The 25,996-nt window shown below is 32.6% G+C and overlaps 1 protein-coding gene across 5 annotated transcripts in view; it reads right to left on the bottom strand.

The window, feature by feature from the left end:
* Nucleotides 1–25,996, bottom strand: part of LOC129950155 (F-actin-uncapping protein LRRC16A) — a 171,972-nt gene that overhangs the window by 51,787 nt on the left and 94,189 nt on the right. For all 5 annotated transcript variants that reach the window (XM_056061995.1, XM_056061996.1, XM_056061994.1 and 2 more), the window contains exon 2: nucleotides 11,056–11,153. In XM_056061995.1, coding sequence (XP_055917970.1) covers nucleotides 11,056–11,153 — 98 coding nt within the window. The remainder of the gene's footprint in view (nucleotides 1–11,055; nucleotides 11,154–25,996) is intronic.

The following is a 25,996-nucleotide window of genomic DNA, read 5'->3' as shown; positions in this document are numbered from 1 at the left end:
ACATTTTGGAAACTTTTTTTCTTCTTAACAATTCTTATTTGATCCATTTTGCAATTTTCAGAGGTTGTGGGTTTTCCCATCTCTTCAAAATTAACAAAGCATTCCCGTTTTTCTTTCAGAAACAATATGAGTGCCTCGTAGACCTTGGAGACAGTTTCTATGTCAGTATCAACACCTTGAAGTTTTTTTGATAAAATAGAAATTAGTATAAGTATTGAACCCTTAAAATGAAACAATATTTATCTAGCTTCAATTTCCACTTAAGCTTTCTGGTGGCATAATTTTTAATGGTATGGAAAGCTGATATTATTTGGTCCCAATATCTTTTAAGCTGGTACAGGCATCGTCCTGAGCTGATCAACGACAAATTTGTTTAATGTGGTATTTTTGGAAACATATACAAATCTGAAGTTTTGCTCCCTCTGTTAATGCGATACAAAAACTTATGAAAACAAATTTTGCAGCTTCTGCGCAAGAATTAACTAAAAGTTATCCGATCAAATTTAAAAAATATACAACAAAAAATAGTAGGATATGAAAGAGATAGATTTACAAACAGTACAATTGACTGGAATAACTACAAAGTTTTAAGAAATCAGTTTAAAAAAGAAATAAACAAAGCTAAAAGGATTTTATTAAAAACAAAATGAATAATTCAATAGATCAAAAGTCAATGTAGAGAACTATTAAACAATTTGTGTTAAAACAAAAACAAGCTGAAATAACCGAAGTTGTTTTCGAAAATTCGAGTATATCTTACAGTGAAAATTCCCTTTTAGCAAACAAGTTTAACAAGTATTTTGTAGACAGCATAACTGAAATAAGTGCCTTGATCCCATTTGTCCCTTTTAATAACCAGATCAAAAGAAATTCTGTTTCCTTTCGTTTTCAAGAAATTGGGTGTGCTGATTCAAAGAAAGTGTTTGATAATATAAAAAAATGATCAAATTACCTGAATATACAAATTTTCAAAGATATGTTTAACTAAAATAATAAATATATCGTTTTGTGACGGTATTTTCCCCAGCTCATGGAAAGTGTCTCAAATTACTCCGATCCCCAAAGTTAAAAAATCAATTAAGTGTGAAGATTTTAGATCAATTAATGCCCTCCTTCTCTATGAGGTACTTAAAAAAGTTGTTCACTTCCAACTGGAATCTTTTTTCGATTGTCATAAGTTGATAATTGACGGGATTTAGAATGCAGCATTCTTGTGAAGGTGCACAATATGGACATTCCAAATTGGAAACAACAACTCGACGCAAAAACAAAAATTATAAGTGTATTTCTTGATTTAAAACGGGCTTTAGAGACAGTAGACAGATCAATATTATTTGAAAAACTTGAAAGTTATGGAGTGCGTGATAAATCACTATCTTGGATGATTTCTTATATGTCAGGTCGAACGCAAAAGACTAAAGTGAACAACATTTTATTGCATGAAATCTTAAATGATTTTGGTGTACCACAGGGATCCATCCTTGGCACTTTTCTGTTTAACTTTTATATGAATGACATCGGCAGTGTAATACAAAACAGTGAATATGCTTTATTTGCGGATGATGGGTTGTTGTATGCTAGTTGTAATAATTTAAAAGAAGGTGTCGCTTAATTGCAGGAAGATTTTGGGTAATCTAAGGTTTGGCTTAAAGCAAACAAGCTAAAATTAAATGTATCGAAAACAAAATTGATTATTATTGGTAATAATACAAGTGAAAGTGTGACAAACATCATAGTTGATAATGAAAACTTAGATATAATAAAAGAAGTAAAGTACCTTGGTGCTGTTATAGATAACAAACTTTCATATAATAAACATATAACCTATGTAGTGGAAAAAATATCAAAAAAGACTAACTTATTCAGAAGAATTCGAAAAAAATATTTCAACCGTAAGTGCAATAAATATCTTCAATGCGATAATAAAACCACACTTTGAATACTGCCCATCAATTCTGTTTTTGTGCAATCAAGAAATGATTAATAAGCTTCAACTTCTCCAAAATAAAGCAATGCGAACAATTTTAAAGTGCAATATTTGTACTCCAATCGCTTATATGTTAGATATGTTAATGTGGCTTAACGTTGAACAAAGAATTTAAATGAATGTTTTACTGTTTGTCTTTAAAATAAAACATAATTTAATGCCTGCTTATCTTTCTCGTTTCCTCAACTATGTAGGTAATGTTTAACCATTCTCTCTGAGAAATAACCAAGACTTCCGCCTTCAATTTGCAAGAACAAGTGCAGCCCAGAATAGTGCTTTCTTTAAAGGACTTCGAATTTTCAACAGTTGCCAAATGATTTAAAATCCGAAACCAATTACAACAGTTATGAAAGGAACATTATAAATTTTGTTAAATTTCAAAATAAGTAATAGCAAATCTTAGTTATTGTTCAAATTATTTATTTGTTGTTAAATTATTTACATCTTGCTCTTTTTAAGCACGCAAAAACAAGAATGTATTTTATAAAATTTGTAAATTAATAGTTGGAAAAACTAAATAAACAAACATACATTCTTCTTATATTTTTGCTTTTTTCTGTATGCCTTTTGACTTTCGCAAGTTTCTATGTCAATGTTTGAACATTTAAAACTATCAATCAATTGCTTGTAACATGTCTTCAGCTTTGTGGCATATAAGCTGTAGGTCCCTTCTATCTCTGACAACAGTACTCGCACACAGAAATGGTCGAGAGTTGTAAGTCACTAGGCCCTGGTTCTTCATGGACTGTTGCGCCACCTAATTTATTTATTTAGATGAAGCTATACTTTACATTGAATAAAAGCTGGTTTACAGATTTTCAACTTGCGCTGCAACTAACAGCCTTGCCGCCCAGACTGTAGTCCTAGAGTAAATACGCTCACGGTTGGGGTGTTGAAAAAATGTAAAATTAATTTTATAAGCCTACAAAATGAAGTTACCAAGACTATAATTCTAAAACTTATTGCTTTAACAAATGTCATACTTCCATAGCAATTGAAATTATGCTCATTAAAGTTTGTTAATAATAATAAACGTACTAATAATGGAATTTGCTGAAATGATTTGCTATAAATGACGACCATTTTGATTTCGGTTTAAAAAAATAGCATTTTGAAAGAAAAATGTATGAATGTTTATTCTTTTACTGTAAAGCGAAAGGTATTGTTGCGAAAATGACTTAGTACACCATAAAATTAAACAACACAAACAGATCTTTTTTTTCTGAACTCATCAGAAACAACCTTGCTGCGAAGTGTCAGATGAAGGAAAACGGCCGATCAGTTGAGATAGAAAGAGACACTATTGCAAAGAAGACGACTACAGGATTCAAAAGGGAATTTTCGTGGAGACTTTTGGAAGGAATAAAAGGCGTGCGTTAAATGAAGCGCGTTAGCAGCTAGCACACTTCCGTAACATCAATCCTACAAACCAATATCACAATTTATCCATAAAAAAGTACACCTCTCTGGAACCAGAGGCTTTGAAATAAAATTTATTTTAAAGTTACACATTGTTTTATTTGTTTTCAAGGGTTTTTTCTTTCCTCGATTCTTACGTTCTCGGCGATTTTTGGTATAGTATACTAAAAGCTGCGTTTTGTTATCGATAACATTTATAAATAAAAACAAAACGAAAATCTAACAGTCCTATGAAAACAGCACTTATTTATGTCAAAACCACATTATTTTATTTTAAAACTGTCTGATATTTGAACAATTAAAACACATAGTTTAACATTCAATTAACAAAAGAGTTTTAAAGTAATATGCAGAATTCCAAATACACCTCCAAAAATTGCACGTTTTTCTGAAATAATAAAATGTCACTATTTGTTCGTAGGTTTTCTAAAATGTTTACAATTAGTTGGTTTGTTGCTTTCCCTATAATTTTATTTTGTTTATGAATGTTCTCAGGAACTAATAAACCGATATAAATACATACGTTTTAATGCTGTTGAATTTAAAATAAAGAGACTGTTTAAAAAAAAACTCTTTCAATACAAGAGCAATTTCGAGAATTGTATTTTTGTTCAGAAACACTTCTGTGATACAAATTTTTAAGTGTATAGAACAACATCAAAAGTAATAATAGTCTTAAAAACAATTATTTTCTTATCAAAAATAATTCCATAATTTTCTTCTAACCAATAATTACAGAATTAATTATCTTTAAATAATTCAATCTATACTTTTTTTTAATATAGCCTCAAGTTAATATGTTTGTTTTGTTTATCATAAAAATTCATTGTCGTTTGTGCATCGTCGAATTTCAATTAAAATCATTATTATTCAAAACAATACCTTTGTCCGAAGACCTTCCCGTTTGGTGTCATTTTTCTATAAGACGACTCATCAAGAAATCACAAATAGCTTAACATAATATTGTTTTATAAATATGCAATTATTTATTCAAATAGTAATCAAAAACGATAACATTGTGTTCTAAATATGTTTGTTCTCAACATTTGAGTTCAATTTTTATTTTTTTCAAATAACCTCGAAGTGTCGTAATTTTACGCGCTTGATGTTAATAAATTACTAATCTACTCGAACACAATATCGGATATCAACTGGTGTTTGAGACATTATTTCTATATACATATCTACCTACTCATTATTAACCTATAAATAAATAGATACAATTAACCTTCATCATAAATAAATCAGTGCGAAATTAAATATCAAGAAAAACCAACATAAATTTCGCACTTGGGAAAACTTTATCGCCATTGTTCATCTTAACAACAACACCAACAACATCAACTAGAAAAATGAGAATCTAAATCTTGGTAGCTGACACGGCAACAGGACAATGCAAAAAGACATTCATAAGAAGCACAAGAAGGAAGGGTCAGAATTTTCACTTTTTTTTTTCTTTACCCCTCTTCAAATTCTATGAAAAGTTCAAGACCCCAACACTTTCGATTTTCCTGATGCAGACGCAGAACGAAGAAGAACCCTTCTGACAACTAGTGGCTCTTTGTTAAAATAGAAATTCTTTAGAAAATATTTACCATTCCTCATACCATCATCATAATCATTGTGTCGCCTTATGACCAACAAAAAAAAGGATAAATTCTATTCCAAGGATCAAGGAACAAGCGACGGAGAATATATTTTGTATTGATAAAAGTTTTCTGAACTTATTTCCATTTAAAACTATATTTTAAAATTGAATTAAATTAAATTGAATTGTATTTGAATTGATTTTACAAAATATCTAGAAAGCAGATATCAGTTACAGTTCAATTCAATTTAATATTGTAGGGAAAAGGGAGAAACGAAAAAGACAAGTTCATCAATTTGTTGAATGTTTAAAGGGAAGTTATTTTCAAGCCTATTCCTTTTTATACCTTCTTAAATACCTGTATCTGTTTCTCTATACAAATGAAATATATGTAACTTGTTTTTTTTTCGTATACACAAGTGAAAACTCCTTTTACGGTAATTCGAAACGATTTTTGAAATTCCTTCATTTCCCCGACAAAACGCTTAAGTGCAATTTTTCACCTTTTCTACCAATAAACTTATACAGGTATACCGGGTATACAAGAGCACGAGCCCGAGTCCTGAGCCCAAGCCTTAAATGAAAGGACTTCTTTCAAGGATTATATGCTTTTACGAAAACATTTTCTATTTGAATGCTTTACCTTGGCTATATGCGATTGTATGTATTTTAGGGGAGGTAGACATTTTTACACAGGGAGAAATAGCAAACATATAAAGTATTGGATTCATTTTTAGGGATGGGCGATATGTTGACGTCGACGATGGCGATGACGACGAACGATACGACAAAAGTTATTTCTTCTTTGAATTTCATTAGAGAGCTAGAATTATAGTAAAGATGTTTATGTCTAGAAAAGTATTTTATACCTCCTGAACGCTATGAGGAGTATGAAATGTTCCCTCATACTTGGTTTAAGTGAGAGATTTTCTGCTTCCACGAACAAATAAACTTAACTCTATGGAAAATTGTTTTAACATTTCACCTGGTTTTGTAATGTATTAAGAGAGTTAATGCGGATTTATTGAAGAAGCAGAAAACTAATACGGAAAAATAGGGAGAACTTGAAAGTAGACGGAGGGGGGAGGTAATAGTGCACTTAGTAGTTTTATAAATGAAGAAACTACTTATGTGAAGGTCTGGATGTGTGATTGTAGGTGGATTGGATATAGATAAGGCTTAATTTTTGGTATTACGAAATGCCATTTAAAAGTCTAGGTTAATCAACTATAGTTATCGTGGATTTCATACAAAATGCAATGCATATTTTAGTGGGTTGTTCTTAATCGCAATTAGGCATAGTTCAAGATGCTAGTTTGTAAACTATTATAATAGGATTACAGAGAGGATAACCCTATTTTTGTTTTTCTTAGTATTTAAATTTTGACTTTCGATACTTCAAGGTCCCTAGAATCTGAATTCATGTCTCTGGGTGTGTTTTGATACAATAACAACATCAAAATATACAAAAACTACTTTCAACATTCAGTGGGTGTTTTTTTATTGTAAAATTTTAAAGAAATAATGCTTTTGAATTTAATGAAATTTAGTTTTAGGTTTTTTGAAATCATACAAAATTTACTAATATTTTTGTATGAATCCAAAAAACGAACACTAAACAAAATGTCAGCTCAAATTTATATCGGTTTGGCAACTTTTACTTTAATTTCTGAACGCACCCTTATAAATCCTAATCATAGAACATGCTTACTACATAAAATAATGATGTCCTGCAAAAATATTCTACCGAAATTCGAAGTCAATGACCGCAACTTTCAGAACGTTAAATCCAATTTTCGCAGTAACAAGTTTAGTGTCAAAAATTTGAGTCTAAATATGCCTTATGTGAAGTTGCCGTGTTAGTGAAAATACAGCTGCTATTTAGGCGTCGCTAGCAAACGATCCATATCAGTCATTTTCCCGACGTTCTTAAGAATTGGGCATCGCTCAGACCCCATTAAGGAGTATCTTAGTTTACACTTTATCTGGAAGCGACGAGGAAGTTGTGCTAAAATCATGAAATTCATCGCAAAACTATCTTCAGTAACGAAGCTCATTTTTGGCCCAATAGGTTCATCAATAAGGAAAATATGGGTTTTCGGTCATGAATCACCACTTAAGCGGCGCACAGTGGTTCGTTTTGACTCTTTTGGTTGCAAAAATCATATTTCCTAAGCGAATAAAGATATTGCTTTAATTTTTTTTTTATCTTGAAGGAAATTTCCAAGGCTATAAAAATTGCGACTTTCAAAAAAAAAAATGTTTACAGGGTGTTTCAGAAATTTGTGTTAAAATACGAAGTTTTACCCAAGGTGATAAACATAGCGGTATTTTGATATGCAATCGTCAAAATCAATTTTTTAGTAATCTAAGTGAATTGAAACAGTTGAACAAAAAGAAAGAGGACCAATTCGAGTGAAAAAGTGGGAAAAACAAGAATTTTTTTTTATTTTAAGACATTATTTTTATTTTCCAGTATTCAAGAATACATAAAGTATTTTTTTGATATATCAAAAGTAAAACATTGTAAAAAGAAATAAAGACAAAACAAATTTATATATAAACACTAAATTTCTTGAAAACTATCACCTAAGTCCGGGGAAATGTGTAATAAACTCATCATTTCTGGAGAGTATCGTTCTTTCAGATCTTTTTAACTTCTCACATGCCTTAAGGAAGATATAAGTGGATCCGAAGATGTCGGAAGCATGTTAAATAGGTCCTCATTCTGCCGAATCCTTGAAACTTTACACGTATTCTGATATCGATATTTCTTGTAGTCTTTATTTTTGCATTCCTGGGCTTTTTCTGACAGTTCTCCACTTGGTAGTGATGGATATTCAATGATATTTTGACTATCAACCAATATTTTGTTTAGAGTAGGTGTGAGTAGTTTTTCAGGATACTTTTGTTTTAAAAGCTCTGCCGTTTTCTTAGTGTACTCCGAAATATCACTGCATTCACTACTTCTCTGCAATTCAAAACGTTCAATATTACTTTTAGCCTCATTCTAACTTTTCCATTGACTCCAGTTATTCGAGAGGTGACATCTGACATTACAAAAAATCTTCTTGGAGTGTTTCCGTCATTAGTGTTTCCAAACCCTTGCTTTGGTTTATCCATATCGAGGCCAAGCTCATCGCGAAAACGCCTTTGGATCTCTTGTTTTCTTCTTTTTTTCCGCCTCCTTGGTCCCAATCGATTCATCAGTACCATCTCCTTCTTGTCGAAGGGTATACGCAAGCTTCAAAATAAATTCCATGCATCTGATTCTAGCGCACAGTGGACCATATTCGTAATGTGTCCTTTTGCATATAGGACACGAATGCGTAGACTTTGTTTCCGTTAATTCGTTTAATGCTCTTCCGTCTATCATAGTTAAAAAGAACTCGTGATTCACAGTTATAGTTGTTTCTTCATTAAGTTTATATATTGTTGGTTGAATATCTGGTATTTGACTTTTAATATTTTTAACTGTGGTATTTATGATGTCACTAGTCTCTTCAACATATTGGAACATAATGGCCGACAGAAATGAACTGATGATGGGCGAGAGTTCCTCCAATTTTCATCATATGTACTATTGAGTCGAAGTGGGACAAGTGATCCCATGAACATGAGTGCGTCTGTTTCACCTTCTGTTGTGTTTATTTTTTGCTTGTTGGCACTTTGTCCAGATGATCTATAGCAGCCCATTTACTCTGTAACGTTAGACTTCTTGGAAGTGCAATTATTTGATGCTCCGTTTAACTTTCTTTTAGCCGCATTACTGATGTATGAAGTTTTGAAGTTTCAATCTAGCTAATATTTCCGGACTTCACAGTTTTCGGGAACTTCTTCTTTTTTCGCAACTGTAATCATATTCTAGCATGGCAAGACATCTATGTTGTGATGTCTTAACAAAGTTCTCAGGATTTTATATTTTTCTTTTGAGAGTCCCAAATCCATAAACAAAGCTAATGCGTTCTCATTGGGGTATTTTATGGGATTGTGTTGGATAGTGTGAATGCCTTCCTTGACTCTTTTGACACGAAGTGGACTTGCAGAAGATATTGCCTGAATTATATCACTTTTGCCCATAGTCCTTATTGTATTTTATACTCAAAGCTTCAGAGTGATGTTCTGTTGTTTTTTAGTACATGTTGCGTACTCATTGACTGGTTACCTTGGTCTTTCTCTTGATGTAGTTGGGAGATCACCTGCTTGTTTTGTTTGTCCGGTATTGATATGCAGAGATAAGGAAAGACATTCTGCATTCTTTTTGAAGTTATTCTCGATTTATTGGCTGCTATCCATTTTCTATCAAGGTTGTTATAAAATTGTTTTAATATCTAATTGATTGCCAAGATATTTGCATCTGGTAGTTAGTATTCACTTTCCACGGCAGACATAAACTCATCACAAGTGCTACCATTGACAAAAAGTTCAAACAAATCCTCATTCGGAATATACATTTTAAATTGTTATGAAAAATAAAAGCAAAAAAAGAAATGATTATTTCAGTCAAATATTTCATCTTTTTATACCTATGAGTAAATACCTGCACTCAAGACTCTTTAATCCTTATATTAATTATACTTAAAGACCCCCCAATAAAACTAACTGTCTGTCTACCATTATACTAACATATTCCAAAATTGTTTTATCCTTAAGCCTTATCAAAAAATTCTTAATCCTTATCAATAAAAGTACCTGATTATAATTCAATCCTACCCGAAAACAAATGCATTATTTAAAATTTTATTACAGGATTTAAAAAATATGCTCTAAAACTCTTGAAAAGTTTAAGTATAAACAAAAAGAATCATCTTTTTTTCTTTTTTAAATCACCACATAAAAAACAGAGAATCCTTAAAAATATGATCATCATAAAAAATCTTCAACTTTGGCCTGCTCTTTAAATATTTGTAAATCCAGTGAACTAAAAAGTTTTGCATTATAGACCCACTTGAAAAATTAATATTGCAAGCAGTTTTGCATAAACGGGTCACTGTGCGACGTACGTTGTATAATTGGGTTCTGTAGAAGTTGTGCCAAAATGATGAAATTGATCGCAAAACTATCTTCAGTGACGAAGCTCTGAATTTTTGGCTCAAATTGGAAGTTATGTTATCTTAAGAGATGGGCCAGTCAATTGGCCGAATTGTTCGTGGAATTTTACGCCTTTAGAATATCTTCTTTATATTTTATATTTGGTTCCGTTTCGGCGGAAATAACTGGCCGCGTAATCGAATATTTGGTTTAACGAATCTACAGCTGCAAGCGTAAATATTTGAAATGTACTTCAAGTCAATAATAAAGTTGGTTTAACAAAAGTTGTCAAGACTTTGCTGGAAAACCTTTACTTATGCTTAGAAATATGTGTTTTTTGACATCTGGTAATTTTGTTACTTAAAATTCAACGGGCAATTTATTTTATAAAATAATTAAAACCTACAAGAATACAAAAGATTTAACCAACAAGAGATTTTATTTTGAACATCACATTATTTGGACAGCTGTCATCTTTTGAAGTTGTTATCTATGATATTTTCAAAGTAAAAACTACACCATTACTAAAAATTAAACCTAGCCCGCTTCATCCAATCTGGCAAGAAAAGTAAACTGTGTTCTTAAAGAAAATTTCACAATTGACCAACGAGATCTTATGATTTAGAACCTTTGGACTTTTGTCTATGTGACCAAGTAAAAGATACGATACCTGCAATGCCCTACAATCGATTCAAGATCTACATCGAAAACATGGGGTTGCTCATGGAAGGGATAAGGTGCTGTAACCGTTATGATACCGGCTATTGAGATGATTTTATTTCCCATTGCTAATGGAATTCGAAACCATTTATTGGGAAATTCTGTAAATATAGTTCTTTTGAATTTATTTGAAGTTTGTACGTAAATTAAACTCTCTTGATTACTTTTTCACTAATATGATTATTCCCATATACATATGTACATTTTTTGCATCGGTCGATAACATTCGATTTGTATAATCGTCATTTTAATAAATTAAAGTTAAAATGCAATTTTTGTATCATCTCTTTTTCTTTTCTTTTTTACTTACCAAAACACGGTTTTCTGTTTTATCTCCTTTTGTTTCCAATTTTACCATGTATTTTACTAAAATTTTTGTGTGTCGTCCCAAAATGGATTTGACGCTTTCTGCAATTAAATAAGAATATTGAAAATGTTAAAAACAAATAATTACATTTTAAAACGTATGTATGTAGGTATAAAAACACCGCCAATAAAATCAGTGAAATTTAAACGGTATAAAAGTGTATGTTTATATTTATGTCAATATTCAAATATATACTTCATTTAATGTTTGGATATGAATGTTATAAAGTTTATTGTTTATTGCGTTATTTTTTGTGGGTATCACTATGGTAAGTCCTTAGGTGCAGACCCTTTTTCCAAAATCGATTGGAAATGATGTGTGACTTTAGAATGAGTGAGCATCATTTGTAGCACAAGTAAATTCACAGCATCACTTTATTTGTAGGGCGCGTATAGTAAAATTTAAATATTTTCACACAACATGGATATGACATAACGTTAAGCATCTGTTTATAGCTTAAAAGTAATATTTCATCTTTTATTTCAAATTCTGTTCTTATTTGTTTTTATGATGGTCTTTTTATTTGCAATGTGGGATTTTAAGATAAATGATAACTTGTAAGAAAATATTTAAAAATGAATTTGAAATTATCTCTAACATCAGGTACATTACTTTTTGTAAGATATGTAAACAAAAAACTTTTCCGCTTTGCTCTAATTTCATTAAAAATTTCACAAATGTATATAAGTAAAAGGTCTCGAAAGTAAATGATTTTTGGTGAAAATAGCATTGCATTATATGGCTTCAAATTTTTTATTACGTGCGAAAAACAATATCATAAAATTGGCCCTCATTTGACAAGTGTTGTATACAAATTCGTCCAGAGTACAGGTCCTATTCGCGAAAACAAGGGGTGGAATCAGCTAAGGTGATAATTGACTATCATATTTTTAACTTCCAATAGAAAGTTATTGTAATGACTCCGATTTGTCAAATTGAAAATTTTGACATTAATCGACGTTTCAAGGTCCCTAGAGTCCAAATAAAAGCTTTTTAGAAAGATGTCTGTGCGTGCGTGTTTACGTACGTTCGTGACGTTTTTTTCGTCGTGCATAGCTCAAGAACCAAAAGAGATATCGACTTCAAATAAATTTTGTTGCGTGGTTCTTTTTTTTACCATAGCAGTTTAAAAATAGGTGACAATTGTGGTTAACCCTAAATATCTTACGAACCAAAAACGCTAGAGACTTGAATTAAATTTTATATAATACTAGCTGACCCGCCAAAATATTAAATAATTTCTAGAGAATATTTTGATAGAAATAAAAAAACTAATTGTAAGTGTGTAAAATGTGGTATATAAGTGGGAAAGGTATAGAGCACTATGGTTAGGTTGGAGTGGCTGTCCAGATGTCATTGACACACGTAGACCTCAAGAGTCCATTGTGATACCACTAATGAGGTTACTCATGGGAGTAATGAATTTAAACAAACCATTTTGTACTTTTAATAAAGTTAGAGAGACGTTTTGTGTCAATCGTTGCCAGTTCACTGGTATTATCGAAGAAGGGATTACCGAGAAAGTAATTCTATCTAATGGAGAGTGCTGGACATGTACATAGAAGGTGTTGGACTGTTTCCTCTTCCTCCTCGTCTATGCAGCTTCTACAGAAGTCATTCGTGTAGACACCTAGCCTCAGAGCATGTCTTCCTATGAGGCAGTGTCCCGTTATTACTCCAATTGTAGAGCTTATACTTTGTCTGGTCAGTGATATCAAGCTTTTTGACCGTTTAAGTCAATACTTGGCCATATTTACTTGGCTGCTAGGCAGGTGGTACTTTGTGACCATCTAGCATTTGTTGTTTCTAGAGCATATTGCTTGAGAAGATATTTGCATGTCGCAAGTGTGTTCCTATGTTATGTTTTTGTCTAACATAAGGTAGAAGTGTTCCGTTTTTGGCGAGCTCATCGGCTTTGCAATTTCCCGGAATGTCTCTGTGGCCCGGCACCCAAATGAGGTGAATGTTAAACTGTTCCGTCATCTCATTCAGAGATGATTGACAATCGTGGACTGTTTGAGAGTTTGTGGAGACAGACGCGAGAGATTTAAGAGCGGCTTGGCTGTCTGAGAAGATTCGTATATCCTTACAAGATATAACGTTTTCTTTGAGCCAGGATAGTGCTTCTTTAATCGCCATTAATTCTGCCTGGAATACACAACATTGATTGGGAAGTCTATAGGATAGACTGAGATTCAGTTGTTCTAAAAAGATACCACTTCCAACTCCGTGATCGGTCTTTGAACCGTCAGTATAGAAGTGTACCGCATCGTCTTCCAGGGGTCTCTCTTCTTACCAGAAGGATCTTAAAGGGATGGACACATGGAAACTTTTACCAAATACCATTTTTGGGGTGGTATAGTCTAAGCGATCTGGGATAGATCTGAAATTGTCTAGAATAGTAGTATGTCCAGTATTGTTACTGGTCCATTGAGAAGTGGCTCTAAGCCTTACCCTTGAGCTAGTGGGTTATTTTTGGGGAGCCCCATTTTGATCCTATGGCCTTTTTACAAGTAAAAGGCGCTACAGTAGCCTTTTTGACTCTTTCATCAATATTTGCCTTCCAATTTAGTTTTTTGTCTAAAATGAGGCCCAAATATTTAGCTTGATCGGAAAAGCTTAATGGTATTCCTCTAATCTTGGGTGGGCTAGAGCACTATAAACAGTGACAAAGTATTAAAATAACAAATCACCAAACAAATTTTTTTAATTTAATTAATTCTTTAAAATTATATACACATAACTAATATACTATACAACAAAAAAACAATATCAATTCCTTATTGCAACAGAGTGAACAATCTTTTTTGTGATCCCATCATTCGCCAATATAGTTGTCCGTGTGAAAAACATGAAGTGCCGTAGCAGACATCGTTTGGCTTTGAGTCATTGTAAATGCCAATTTAATTTGAAGTTGAAGGCGTTTGAATTGAATTGTCACAACTGTAGGTATAATAGGGATTCGCCGTAGTAAAATATTTTTACCTCCGGATCAAATAACGAAACAAAATTACCGGAGATCCAACCTTCAGTTATAAATTATGCGGTGGCATGCCTGGTCATTCCAATGAGTTCAAAAACTAAGTTGGATAATTTACAGCTTCGGTAGCATCACAACCTGTATCAATAGATTTGTATGACACCAAGTCTCCTAGTAAAAAATGTTGTACCTGCACAGCGTCTGGGTTATTTTGAATATTTAGTGGCAGTTTAAATACTGAATGAGCTGTTCTGCCTCCCTCCAATAAAGTTGCCGCAATGCCAGAAGATGTGATACCATTTCGTTTCGTCAGCTCCACCTGGTGCCTCCAAAAAAAAAATCCAACTATCCCTGCCAAAACTGCGAGCATTTATCAATATGTGTTAAAAAATGGTTCTTTGTTCTTCATTCATTAGTGGGACAATGCGAGCAACAATCGCTGCCATTTTTACAGTATTGTATTGTAGTTCACGATTAAATTCAGTGTCTATTAAATCAGCTGCATTTCGATTTGGTGAATACATACCGAAATGACTGAGTGGTAAGTTGGCAATGATAACGCAAAGATACTCAATAGCCATCAATGCTTCATTTAAAAAAGAGTCACCGAATAATAATGTAAGATCGTTGCACCGTGTACGATGTTGATGCAATTAAACTATAGCACTTAGAAAAATAAAAAATAGATAAAAACCTATTCTCAAACCTACCGAATGTATATGCAAAATTTCATTGAAATTGGTTAAGCCGTTTCGGCGGAGAATGGCAACTAACACTGTGACGGAAGAATTTTATATATTAGATATTCTAACGTCATACCAAACTAATATACTTTTTTCAAACAAAAAAATGAAAAAAAATTGGTCACCTCGAAAATTTTACGAATACAAAATTATTTTATCTCCAAACTAATTTTGTACAACGAAAAATAATGTTTTTAACATCTGCTAAAATTTTGAGAAAAATCGAATTAAAAGTTGGTAAAAATTGATTTTCGACTCAAATATCCTTTCAAAACTTTGAAATATTGACCTTAAACTACTTTTATCTTTTAAGAAATATTATTGGCAACATTCAGTAAAATTTTGAAAAAAATCGAATTGACAGTTTTTTTTTACAAAAAAATAAAAACCTAACAACAAAACAATACTAAAACTTTATATCAGAAATTTTGTTGGTAATTTTAAAATTTTTAAGAATAATTCAACTAACAACTTTTTTAACCCAACACGAAAACCTAAAAGCTTTTTAGCAAGACAAATCGACAGACAGGATGGGAAGTTATCAGTGTGGGTCGCATCTCAGCCTCTTTTTTTCATTAGTTTTGGATACAATGTTTTTTGTTTGACTTTTTGTTGACTTTAAAAGTAGTTTTAAGTTTATTTATTAACCCTTGTGATTTTAAAAGCCCCTAGAACATCAGTAACCTTGTTCAAAATTCCCCATTTCCAAAAAAATACTCTTTATTTAAAAATCCACGTTCATCATCATCCCAAGCTGTATCCAAGGGAATACTGGATAACACTAGGACTTTAATTCAACTTTTCGAGTTCGAAAAATTATGAAGGAACAGTGCGTTCTTAATTACGATGGAATTTATATTCCATTAGTCTCGTCAACCTCGAAAAATATAAGGAAACATATGTGCATCAATCTAGATTTTCCTTTCATGGTGTTATAATTTTCGAACTCATCACATGTTGGCATAATTTTTTACAAATTAGATTTAAAAAAAAGTACAACTTCTTCCAAATGAGCTAAGATATAGATAATTACTAGTTTCCTTTATATTTCTGTTCTACATTTCGCGCGTGAAGTAAAATTGAAATTATTAAATGAAGTGTAAAATTGTCATGACACATTTCATCGCGTAAAATTTTAATTACACACATGCAACAGGATTCACATCCTTAAAACTGTGATATCTCTATTATGGTATCTTTTTGAATCCTATATCGTTCTTATACAACAGCCCAGATGTGTGTCGAAATAATTATGATGATACCTCTTCCACATTATCTATTTACATATAGACGACTTATATATGAAATTATGATGTATAGTTTATAATTCCATTTTTTTGAAATAAAACGAAAAAATAAAAAACCTCTCTCAATTTCTCCACCATTTATCAAAGGTTTTCCTTTTTTGTTAGTTTAGTTTTTCTTTTTTTTCTTCATTTTTTGTTTGTAAATCACATAGTCTTAGGATTTCCTCTAGTTTTTCTTGTTATTACACTCGTTTGTTTGTGTTTCTTTGCTTCCTCAAAAGATGTCACTGTCGTCGTTGTTGTTTTCTATGAAAAGGCAACGTTCTGTTAGTGATGGTGTCCCAATTCGAAGTGCCTACAAATTCACAAGTGCAATTGATGTTGTATTTTCCTTAGCTCCTACAACGGGCGACCATCATCATACATATATACGCTGCGCTGGCTTGGATGGAACAAGGCGCACATATGCTGGCCTGGTCTGGGTGACACAATTTCTCCTTTATGGCTTCGTTTTTTTCTTTATTTCTTGCACTCCTCGTTACTCTGCACTTTATGCGCTACCAAAGGTATAGCCGCACCATCGTGGTTAGGAGGTTGAATAGATACACAGTAGAATGTAGTAACAATGTACATCTATCTACAAGAGGCTTTGAGGTACCAACTCTTAACCAGTCTTTAATTCAACTTAGATGACAACTGGAATAGAGAAGATGCACGACAAACAAAAACAGTTGCCTGTTTTTTTTTCTTCTTATAGTGATTTTATTCTACTGGGGTGACCATCAACGGAGTATCTCGTAGAATGACGAGAAAGTTGCTTGTTGCTCAAAAATTAATTAAATGAAACTTAACGTTAGGTTGGTAAAAGGTCCTTAAAAAGGAAAAGTGTGGTTTAGAAACGTCTAAAGTTATTCGAATGAGCAAGTATATTCGACGGGGCTGTCTGTTCTCTTCGTTTTAACGCTGCGGCTGTAACTGTGGTGCATATGGTTGTGGATTGGATGGTAGGTATGCGGTTTTTAGCACTTGTCCATCATAATGTGACATAGTATCTTGAGGTTTGCACAACCGCAGCCGCTTTTGTAAGATCAAAGTAAAACAAGCTTTTGAGTTAATATACTTATATGAACGTCGCTCGTCGACGTCGTACATTATATCCATGGAGGTAGTTGATGTTTCACAGCAGCAGCGCACTATATAAAAGGAATTACTTAAAGAGGGCACATTAGGTTGTGCATTTTATTTAATTTTTATTCTGAGTCTCTGACCCCATCACCAACTTCAAAAAAGGGAAAGGGTTATAATGCTGATGCAGATGCAATTTGTTACTTTTGTTTTTTTTTTTTTTTTCAGTATATAATTGCAACACTTGTCGCTTTGTCACTTTTAAAAAATCAACATCAACATCTTTTTCGGCGGCTTGTTTGTAATGTTTTATTTCTTTAATCTTGTTTTTTTTTGTTTTAATTATTATAGAAACGACACTTGACGGTGTCGGTGTTGTGCCGTCTTACATAGACTCAATAGACATAGACTTATATTATGAGGTAACAGGTTGCGCAAAATGTGTCTTTATATACAGAAAGAAGAAAACATCACCTCAAAAGGGATTTGAATTCATTTCAATTTAATTTCATTTAAGCTTTGGGCCTGTTTTAAGTGTTTTTTTCTTTTTGTTGTATCTGTCTTTGTGAATGATGTAGAAATTATAATAAAGAAGCAAAAAAGCAAAGGAAAGAAGTGTCACAATGAAGTGTGAACTAAATTGAAGTGTTAACTTTTGTTGTTAGGGGAGGATACCACACCAATTATAGGTTTTAAATTAGTTTTTTTATATTGCAGATACCATATAAAAATATAAAAATTGTACTTAACACTGCATTTTGCATGGGTATTAAAAAATTCTTATTAGGGTGTCATTTTGAAGTTTTTGACAGCTCGCTAATATTTATTAGTGAGAAGCTTAAGTTTATCTTTAATCATTGTTGTATGAATCAATCATTCAAGGACAGTTTTAATGGAGTCTCAATCGACTGGGGATTCCCAAGCTGTCAAACTCAGTTGCTATTTTTAAATCAGACAAAAAACTACCCAAGTGGATAGCCGAGCTGAGCAGCATAAGAAAAGAAACAAGACAAGACAGTGACGGGACTTTTTCGATTCATAAATCGCTGCTTGATTAGGTTAGTAATTACCTCTCGGATCCTTCAATACAAGTAGTTTGGATGGATTCAAGTCTGAAAACCTCAAAATAAATGCTGATGTGCCGCAGGGCTCTATGCTATTTCCAACACTCTTTCTCATGTTTATTTATGATCTCCTGTCTGCAACCCCCTTTGCTATTATCCATGGATGGCACTTCCATCAATGATATCGCGATATCGCCAAAAATGCCGCAAGAGGTATGGGTTTTCTAAGGCGATGCAAGAAGTTTTTTCCCCCTCTTATCTAGCTGTTATTTACAAGACTTATATACTTCCAAAGCTTGAGTATAACTCCCATATCTGGGCTGGTGCGCCTGCAACCACTTTGCCAGCTACATTCCTCCCCTTAAACAGTTCAACCGTAATACTCGCGCAGTCCAACTTCGGCTGTACAGTCAAATGCAGAGATTCTTTCTTTAGCCGTACTACGCGAATGTGGAATATCTTACCACACTCTGTTTTTCCAAGTCATTGCTATATTCAGGAATTCAAAATCAATGTGCACGTTTTGGTGACATAAATTGGCCACTAAGATTATATTATTTAAAAAAGAGTTAGAGATTTTTGTCTACAGATCTACGCAAAAAACCGTGGGTGGAATTCGCTTAGATTCTCAAATACAAATTTTTAAAAACTAAGGTTTTTTTAAATATTAATTTAAAAACAAAAACTTTTTTACGGGTACATTTTTAATTTTAAAATACAGGTATTATGTTGTAAAAGATTTTACATTAAAATACTTCTGGTAGCTGTTAACAATTCAAACAGGAAGGGCTTTGTTTAGGAAAGGTACAATCAGAACTTAAATAAATATTTATTGATCTTTTTTTATACTTAAACCTAGCTTACAACAGAAAATAATTTTAAACGTGCATTTTATTTTATTTGTACCTAAAGAAAATAAAGTAGTTACATTAAATGCATTAGATTTATTTGAAGTATCGTCAAATTCGTATTCCTAACATTTTCAACACCTTATTTCTTTGAATTACTTCTTATCCTTAATCCTAATCACGAGCAAAAACAATGCAACTTATGAACTTTCCAATAAACATATGAATTTTATAAAATTCCCATTTGAAGCATAAAATACCAACAATACGACGTAAGTAAAATATGTGTTTACAATTTCAATATTCTCTAAAAATAAATCCAATCAAATCAGAAATCAAACGTGATAATATTGAAATATAGATATTTCATTTTTATTCTATTCATATTGTCTCTGTTTTTATTTTTACTGAAAATCACATTCCCTACTTGTCACACTGCAATTTGTTTATTAAATACAAATTAACGTGAAGCTATTGTACTGTTAAAAATGACAATTTTTATATTTCATAGCAAAGATATTGGGAGTAATTTGACCTAAATAACGTTACACTAACAAAAAAAAAAAAAAACATTAATTAAAAATGAAAGTTATCGAATATAAAATTACAATTTTTCACAGAAAGGCTTTTAATATTCATATCTCTTTTTAACTATTTATACCCATAGTTAACTTTTGAAAGGTTTTCCAATAGGAATTTCCAAACTTTGTCAGATGATAGAAGTCATATTATGGAAGCTATTAATTTTATCATAACTACTGAACATATCATCTATGTTTAATTTGATCCTTTACATACTATACGAGTAAACACAAAGAACTTGTGTGTACACATAGCTGCATACATTACGTTGTCTATATGATTTTAATTAGATTTTATGATAGAAAGTTCGGCTAACACATAGACAGGTATTAATCACATAATTACACTTCCTCACTCACAATAATATGGATTCAACTGTATTAATCTCCATGGAAATGTTAACGCGTTTTACAAACAAAAAATAATCTCTTCTTCACTGTCATGTCATGAGTTAGTTACATTAAATCCATGAATATCATTTCGAAAGATGAATTCAAATAATCCCACAATAACAATCACATTATATCAATGATTTCCGTCGTTATATCAACAGCGGAAATGCAATAAGTCCACTGAACCATCAATTAAAAAATAAAATATGAAAGAAAATCGAAATGCTGCACCTTTTTTTTATAAGCACTTTTCACATCAGTCGTTTTCCTCTGATATGTGAAAGCATTATTATAATGAGTAGGTATCATATTTTCATAATCTCGTATATATTTACGTCAAATCCACCTTTTTATTGTTGGGTTTCACCTTTTTTCGTATGATAGGGTCAGTCCACACACAATTCATATTCGAGCACCACCTTCCATTACGTCAATAACGCTGACGTTTGTTGATACTGTGTGTATAAACTATGTGTGCGAACGACGCCCGATGATATACTAAGTTGCCGGTAAGCGGTAGCGGTGGCGATAGCTTCCAGCTCGGTGGCGGCGTTAACATTGAACTTGACACCCTGTACTGCAGACTGTATATGAAAAAGCTATCAGTATTTTCCCATCTATTTGTGTTCCCCCTCTTTTTTGGTTGAAAAATTTCGATTCCCCCGGCTGAAAATATTTAAAAATATCAACACGTTCGCAACGCTAAGTGCTCATATTCGACAACAACGTAGAGGAACGATGACGTCTCAAATGAGTGTGTATCTGCGTCTATCCTTTGTCTAGCCAAAAATAATTGGCCATCAACATTTCATATATGATTCACTTCTTCTGTTCCGTGTCGAATGGTTTGTTCGTTTTTTTTTTCGTTCTTTTTGATTCTCGCGAACGCAATGGAGTCAAGTCATCATTCATTCGGATTCGAGTAATAAGTTCGGTTCCGTTCGTTCAAGTGTTGCTAATTAAGAACTAGCTTTCTTGTGCTTTTAAATATTTAGAAAATACAAGAACCTAAGCACTTGTGTGGAAAAAGTGCACCGTTAAACCTAAATACCGTAAACTAAACGTGCCTATAAACTTGGTTGTAAATCTATACCTAGTTCATAGTAGTAGTACACAACAGAGTACACTTGAAAGTGGATTGTGGTGTAAACATTCCATTAAGCTCTTACTTTGAACTTTGATATAGAACTCACATTTTCGCTGTGGAATGTCTACATACATACATATATGAAGCCGTCAAACAGGGGCCCTAAGTATCGGTTCTATTTTTAGTCTCGAGAATCAAAAGCAGGCCAAATGTTTAACCCAGTTTCGATTTGCAATTCACCTTCTTTCCTCCTTCTCTTCTTTTCTCCTCTTGTTCACTGTTTCGCTCTCGGGCCGGGCGGTATGGTTGGTATAGTTGGATGGTTTAATACTAATCTCTAAAAAAAAACTTATGGTGAATGGTAAGTTGCTGCTGATGCTTACTTGGTGCTACTGGCTTTAAAAGCTATAAAAGTCTAAGAGGTCTCCACTCTAGTATTAGCGAAAGGTGGCGGCACGGCTGAGGGGGGGAGGGGGCATTTGTTTGTTTATATCATTAATAGCTCTTTGCCACATTTTTATGCCGGTCAGTGGTTTCTCAAGAGAGAAACATACACAATCTTTATGCTCTTGCTTTCAATTCAATCGCATAGGATAGGATTTATATGAGTTACGAGTTACGACGACTACGAGTACTAGAATAGGAGATCGGATTTTGTGAAGTGGTTCATGGACTTCTCAATGAGTTTCGCTTTTGTTTATATATTCAATTTTGTATTTTTGCGTGCAAAAGAATGTGCGATATTAACGCTGATTTAGTAGTTTTTTTTTCAATTCTGTTTTGCATAGAATTCTCTTTAAGAGCCCTTGAAAAACAAGTCAATAAACTTTGTGCAATATACAAAAATTTGAAAACGAAGCTGTGAGTTCGAAAAAGCAATTTGTATAGGCAGCCCAATGGGTGGTAAATGCGATAGAATTTGTATTGATTTTTTTTTTTGTGCCTGTTAACTACCATCAGAGGGTAAATTGGGAATAAGTCCTTAAAAAAATTGAAATTCAATCATTCTTATTTTTTGGAATACACAAAATTCAATAGTAAAAGTAGAAAAGTTCAAAGGAATACTTCGTATGTAAAAACGTAAAAACATGAGAGGATCTAGTGTGTTAATAATATAAAGGGTTTAATTTCACGAACTTTTTTCGTATGGTTCCAAAGCTATGAGGCACGTTGGAAACAGTTGTATGTGAAATACATCAAATTTGAAAAAAAAAATATATAGGAAATACATTTTTAAAAAATAATAGAAGGAAAAATGTTTAGTTCTTAGAAGTATGAATTGGGAAATAATTAGTTAAAGTATTGATCCTTTTTTAAAAAAAAGTGCCTCTAGAAATGTACTTCTTCTTCAATGTTAGAAACGCAAAAAAGTGGTTGGGATGTGTCCTTTTATAGATATTTGTAAAAGTTTTACAAAAAAGGTTTTCTTTTCTCTAATTTGTAGTTATTTTTTGTAGTTTTTTGATGTTTCTAAAAATAGTTGTTTATTAAATTTTTCTTAAAAACAAAACTAATTGTTAATAACAATATTCTTAGTATGATGAAAATAATTTTGTTTTCAATATTTTTTCTTTTCCCGAGATATTTAAGTCGAAAACCAATTTTAACTAATTTTTAGTAGCATTTTCGAAAGTTTTTTTATGGAATGATTTTGAAGTCAATTCTTTTTTTTATTTTCGAAAATCAGTTTTTACCAATTTTGTGTAGTTTTTTATTAACATCCCATTGGAAGTTATTGTAATCGGCCCTATTTGTTAAATTGAAAATGTTGGCTTTTCTCGACGTTTCAAGGTCCCTACAATCTTAATAAAAGGTTTAAGTCGGGCAGGTTCTTTTTGTCGTCCATAGCTCAAGTAGAGATGTTGACTTCAAATAAATTTTGTTATACAGATAATAATGCAAAAAATTCAATTTAAAAAAAGCGGAAATTTTGGTTAACCAAAAATATATAAAATATTAGATTTACCAAACCAATAAAATTTTGAAAAAAAAAATCAATAATCGGTTTTTTATCTCCGAAATAATGTTATGCATCGAAGAACGACATTTTTGACTCTCGATATCTCTTGAATAAATAAAATTATTGATTCACAATGCTTTTATACTGTTTTTATTGATATCGTAAGATAACAGTCTTAGAAAGAAATAATAACTTTCAAAAAATTATACTAAAATTGTTAGAAATTGATTTTCCACTAAATATCTCGGGAACAAAAACAGACATTGAAACCGAACTTATTTAATCATGTGCAAAACATTGTTGTTAACTTTAAGTTAATTTTTTAGAAAAATTCAATTGACAACTTTTTTTTACCCAACAGGAAAACATACACAAATCTGATACAAAATGGTTTATGACTCAAGTGTTAGAAGAATAAAGAAAGATATTGACTTAAAGTTATTTATCTCACACAAACTATTTTTATGATAAAGTTTTAGGCAAGATAAATCCTCAGACGGGATGGGAAGTTGTCAGTGTGGCTGGGTCGCATCTCAGCCTCTTTCTTTTTAATTTGGATTCATTTTGATTTTCTTAAAAATTTACTAAATGAACAATTTTTTTATTAAATGAAAGTGGTTTGAAGTCAGTTTTAATTGTTGACAAGATATTTAAGTCGAAAACCATTTGTATTAACTATTTTTTTTGAGAAAACTCTCATTGATGAATACAATTATTTCGGAAGTATGTAATATCATTTTATGTTCGGACAATTTTTGAGAGAACAAATATTTTGTCTTAGTTTTTATAAAACAAAATAAAATAAAAAACATTAGCTTATGTTTCTTTGAATTTATACCAATTTGGTGTCACGTCACAATGTTTAATGTACAATATAATTAAAGTCGTTAGCATTATTGATTCGAGAGATATTTGGAACCAACTAAATTCTTTATTTTTTTTAAAATAGTTAGTCTTTTTCTACCCATCACTCAATTTTTTTGAAAGTCCTCACTGCATCTTTTGAAGTTATTATTTGTAAAACAACATTTAGTTGGAGTCGATTTCTATACTGGTTTTTGGGAATGTACGAATATGCTTACATAGAATGAGCATCGCTTTTAAAACGTTTTATTCAAATTCAAGGGACCTTGATATATTTAATTTAATTTAGCGAATCGGGCCGACTACAAATACTTTCTATGGGAAGTAAAAATTGTCAGGAATATGTTATACATTTTTTCATAGCTTGAATTAGGTTTTTCAATATCTAAAATTTGACAATTTGATTTATGTTTAAATAATTATGATTTAGAAAAGTGATATGGCCTTTCACGATTTTTGTAATTGTTTATAGCAGACTAGCCAAAAAATATGAACAGTTGATTTGAGCCTAAAAAAAACAATACAAACTGATAATTATTTGTATTAGTTGACAGTAGTACCCGTAGCATGATGGTTAGTGCGTTGGACTGTCATATTAAGTCGTTCTTTGACTTCCAAAGTGTGAAGAAGTGCTATTTTTATTTTAGTTTCAAGTAAAACAATTCAAAGTGTGTTAGGAAATCTAAAGTTGGCAAGTTGCCACAACTTTTTTAAATTCATCGGTAGCTCAGTGGAGGTGGCGTCTGCAGACAGTCGTTATTTGACTTTCAAAGAGTTAACAAGTGTTTAAAAGTGGATAGTAGATAATTTCAAATTAAAAGTGCATTTGTAAGGCTTTTTATTTAAGAAGGCAGTAAGCCACAACTTTTACTAACTAATCGGTAGCCTAGTTGAGGTGGCGTCCGAAGACGGATCCAGAGGTCGTGGGTTCGAATCCCGTGCGGAGTGCACGAAAAACATTCTTGCTTTTTTCCACAATCGAGAAATTGTCGACTTCATTGATTGGGAAGAAAAGCTGATGGAGAGGGAGAGAAAAGCAGGGGTATCGAAAGATACCTCTGCCAACACATCAGGTGATGTTACGGTGGTGCCAGCAGCGGTACCAATAATAACAGCAACAACATCTGGTCAGGTATCTGACCAGTGGATGGAAGCAACTTCTAATAAGAAGAGGAAGCTAAAAAAACACAGTCCCAATAAAGTTGAAAGAACCAACTCAGCTAAGCGGCGTGATATGAGAAAAAAAATGGAGAAGACTAAAGAAGGAATCACAACTGAAAGTGAATTCTCAGACTACGCCGAGTCTGAGAAGACAGAATATGTATCCGAAGGTGGGGAGGGGCTTTTCAGGTCTCCGAATATGGATTTAATCATATCGGAGCCAGAGACAGTCCCGCCGACAACGAAGGCTTTGGAGGTAGAGGCGGACCTCCAAGATGAGACAAGACTTGTAAAGGCCCTGCAAGCCAAACAAGCAACCATCAGCCAATTTGAGGAAAACCTCAGAAAGCTCAAAGAGGAAATGGAGCCCCTCCTCACGCAGCTGAAGGTAAAACAAGAGGCACGCCGACAACAAGAGGCAGCTCAACGGCAACAAAAACAACAGCAGCAAAAACAACTGTAGCAGAAACAACAGCAACAACAACCACAGCAGCAAAAACAATCACAACCCAAGCCCGCTAATAAAAACACAGGAGCGGAGCAAAAGAAAAAACCGCCATCAGCAGTGACAGGCCCGGATGTTGAGGGCCCATCGACATCAAGCAAAGCAATGCAGCAGCAACAACAGCAGCAGCAACAACAGCAGCAGCAACAACAGCAGCAGAAACAGCAGCAGCAACAACAGCAGCAGCAGAAACAGCAGCAGCAGAAACAGCAGCAGCAACAACAGAAACAGCAGCAACACCAGAAACAACCACAGCCCAAGAAGGAGAAGGTGCCACCTATTAGGACCTACCGGGTTGACATACAGGACATAAAACAGGTATGTAA

The sequence above is a fragment of the Eupeodes corollae genome, chromosome 3, assembly GCF_945859685.1.
Source record: "Eupeodes corollae chromosome 3, idEupCoro1.1, whole genome shotgun sequence".
In the NCBI taxonomy this organism is placed as follows: domain Eukaryota; kingdom Metazoa; phylum Arthropoda; class Insecta; order Diptera; family Syrphidae; genus Eupeodes; species Eupeodes corollae.
The sequence above is the reverse complement of the archived record's forward strand: the minus strand, read 5'-3'. Positions and strand labels throughout refer to the sequence as shown.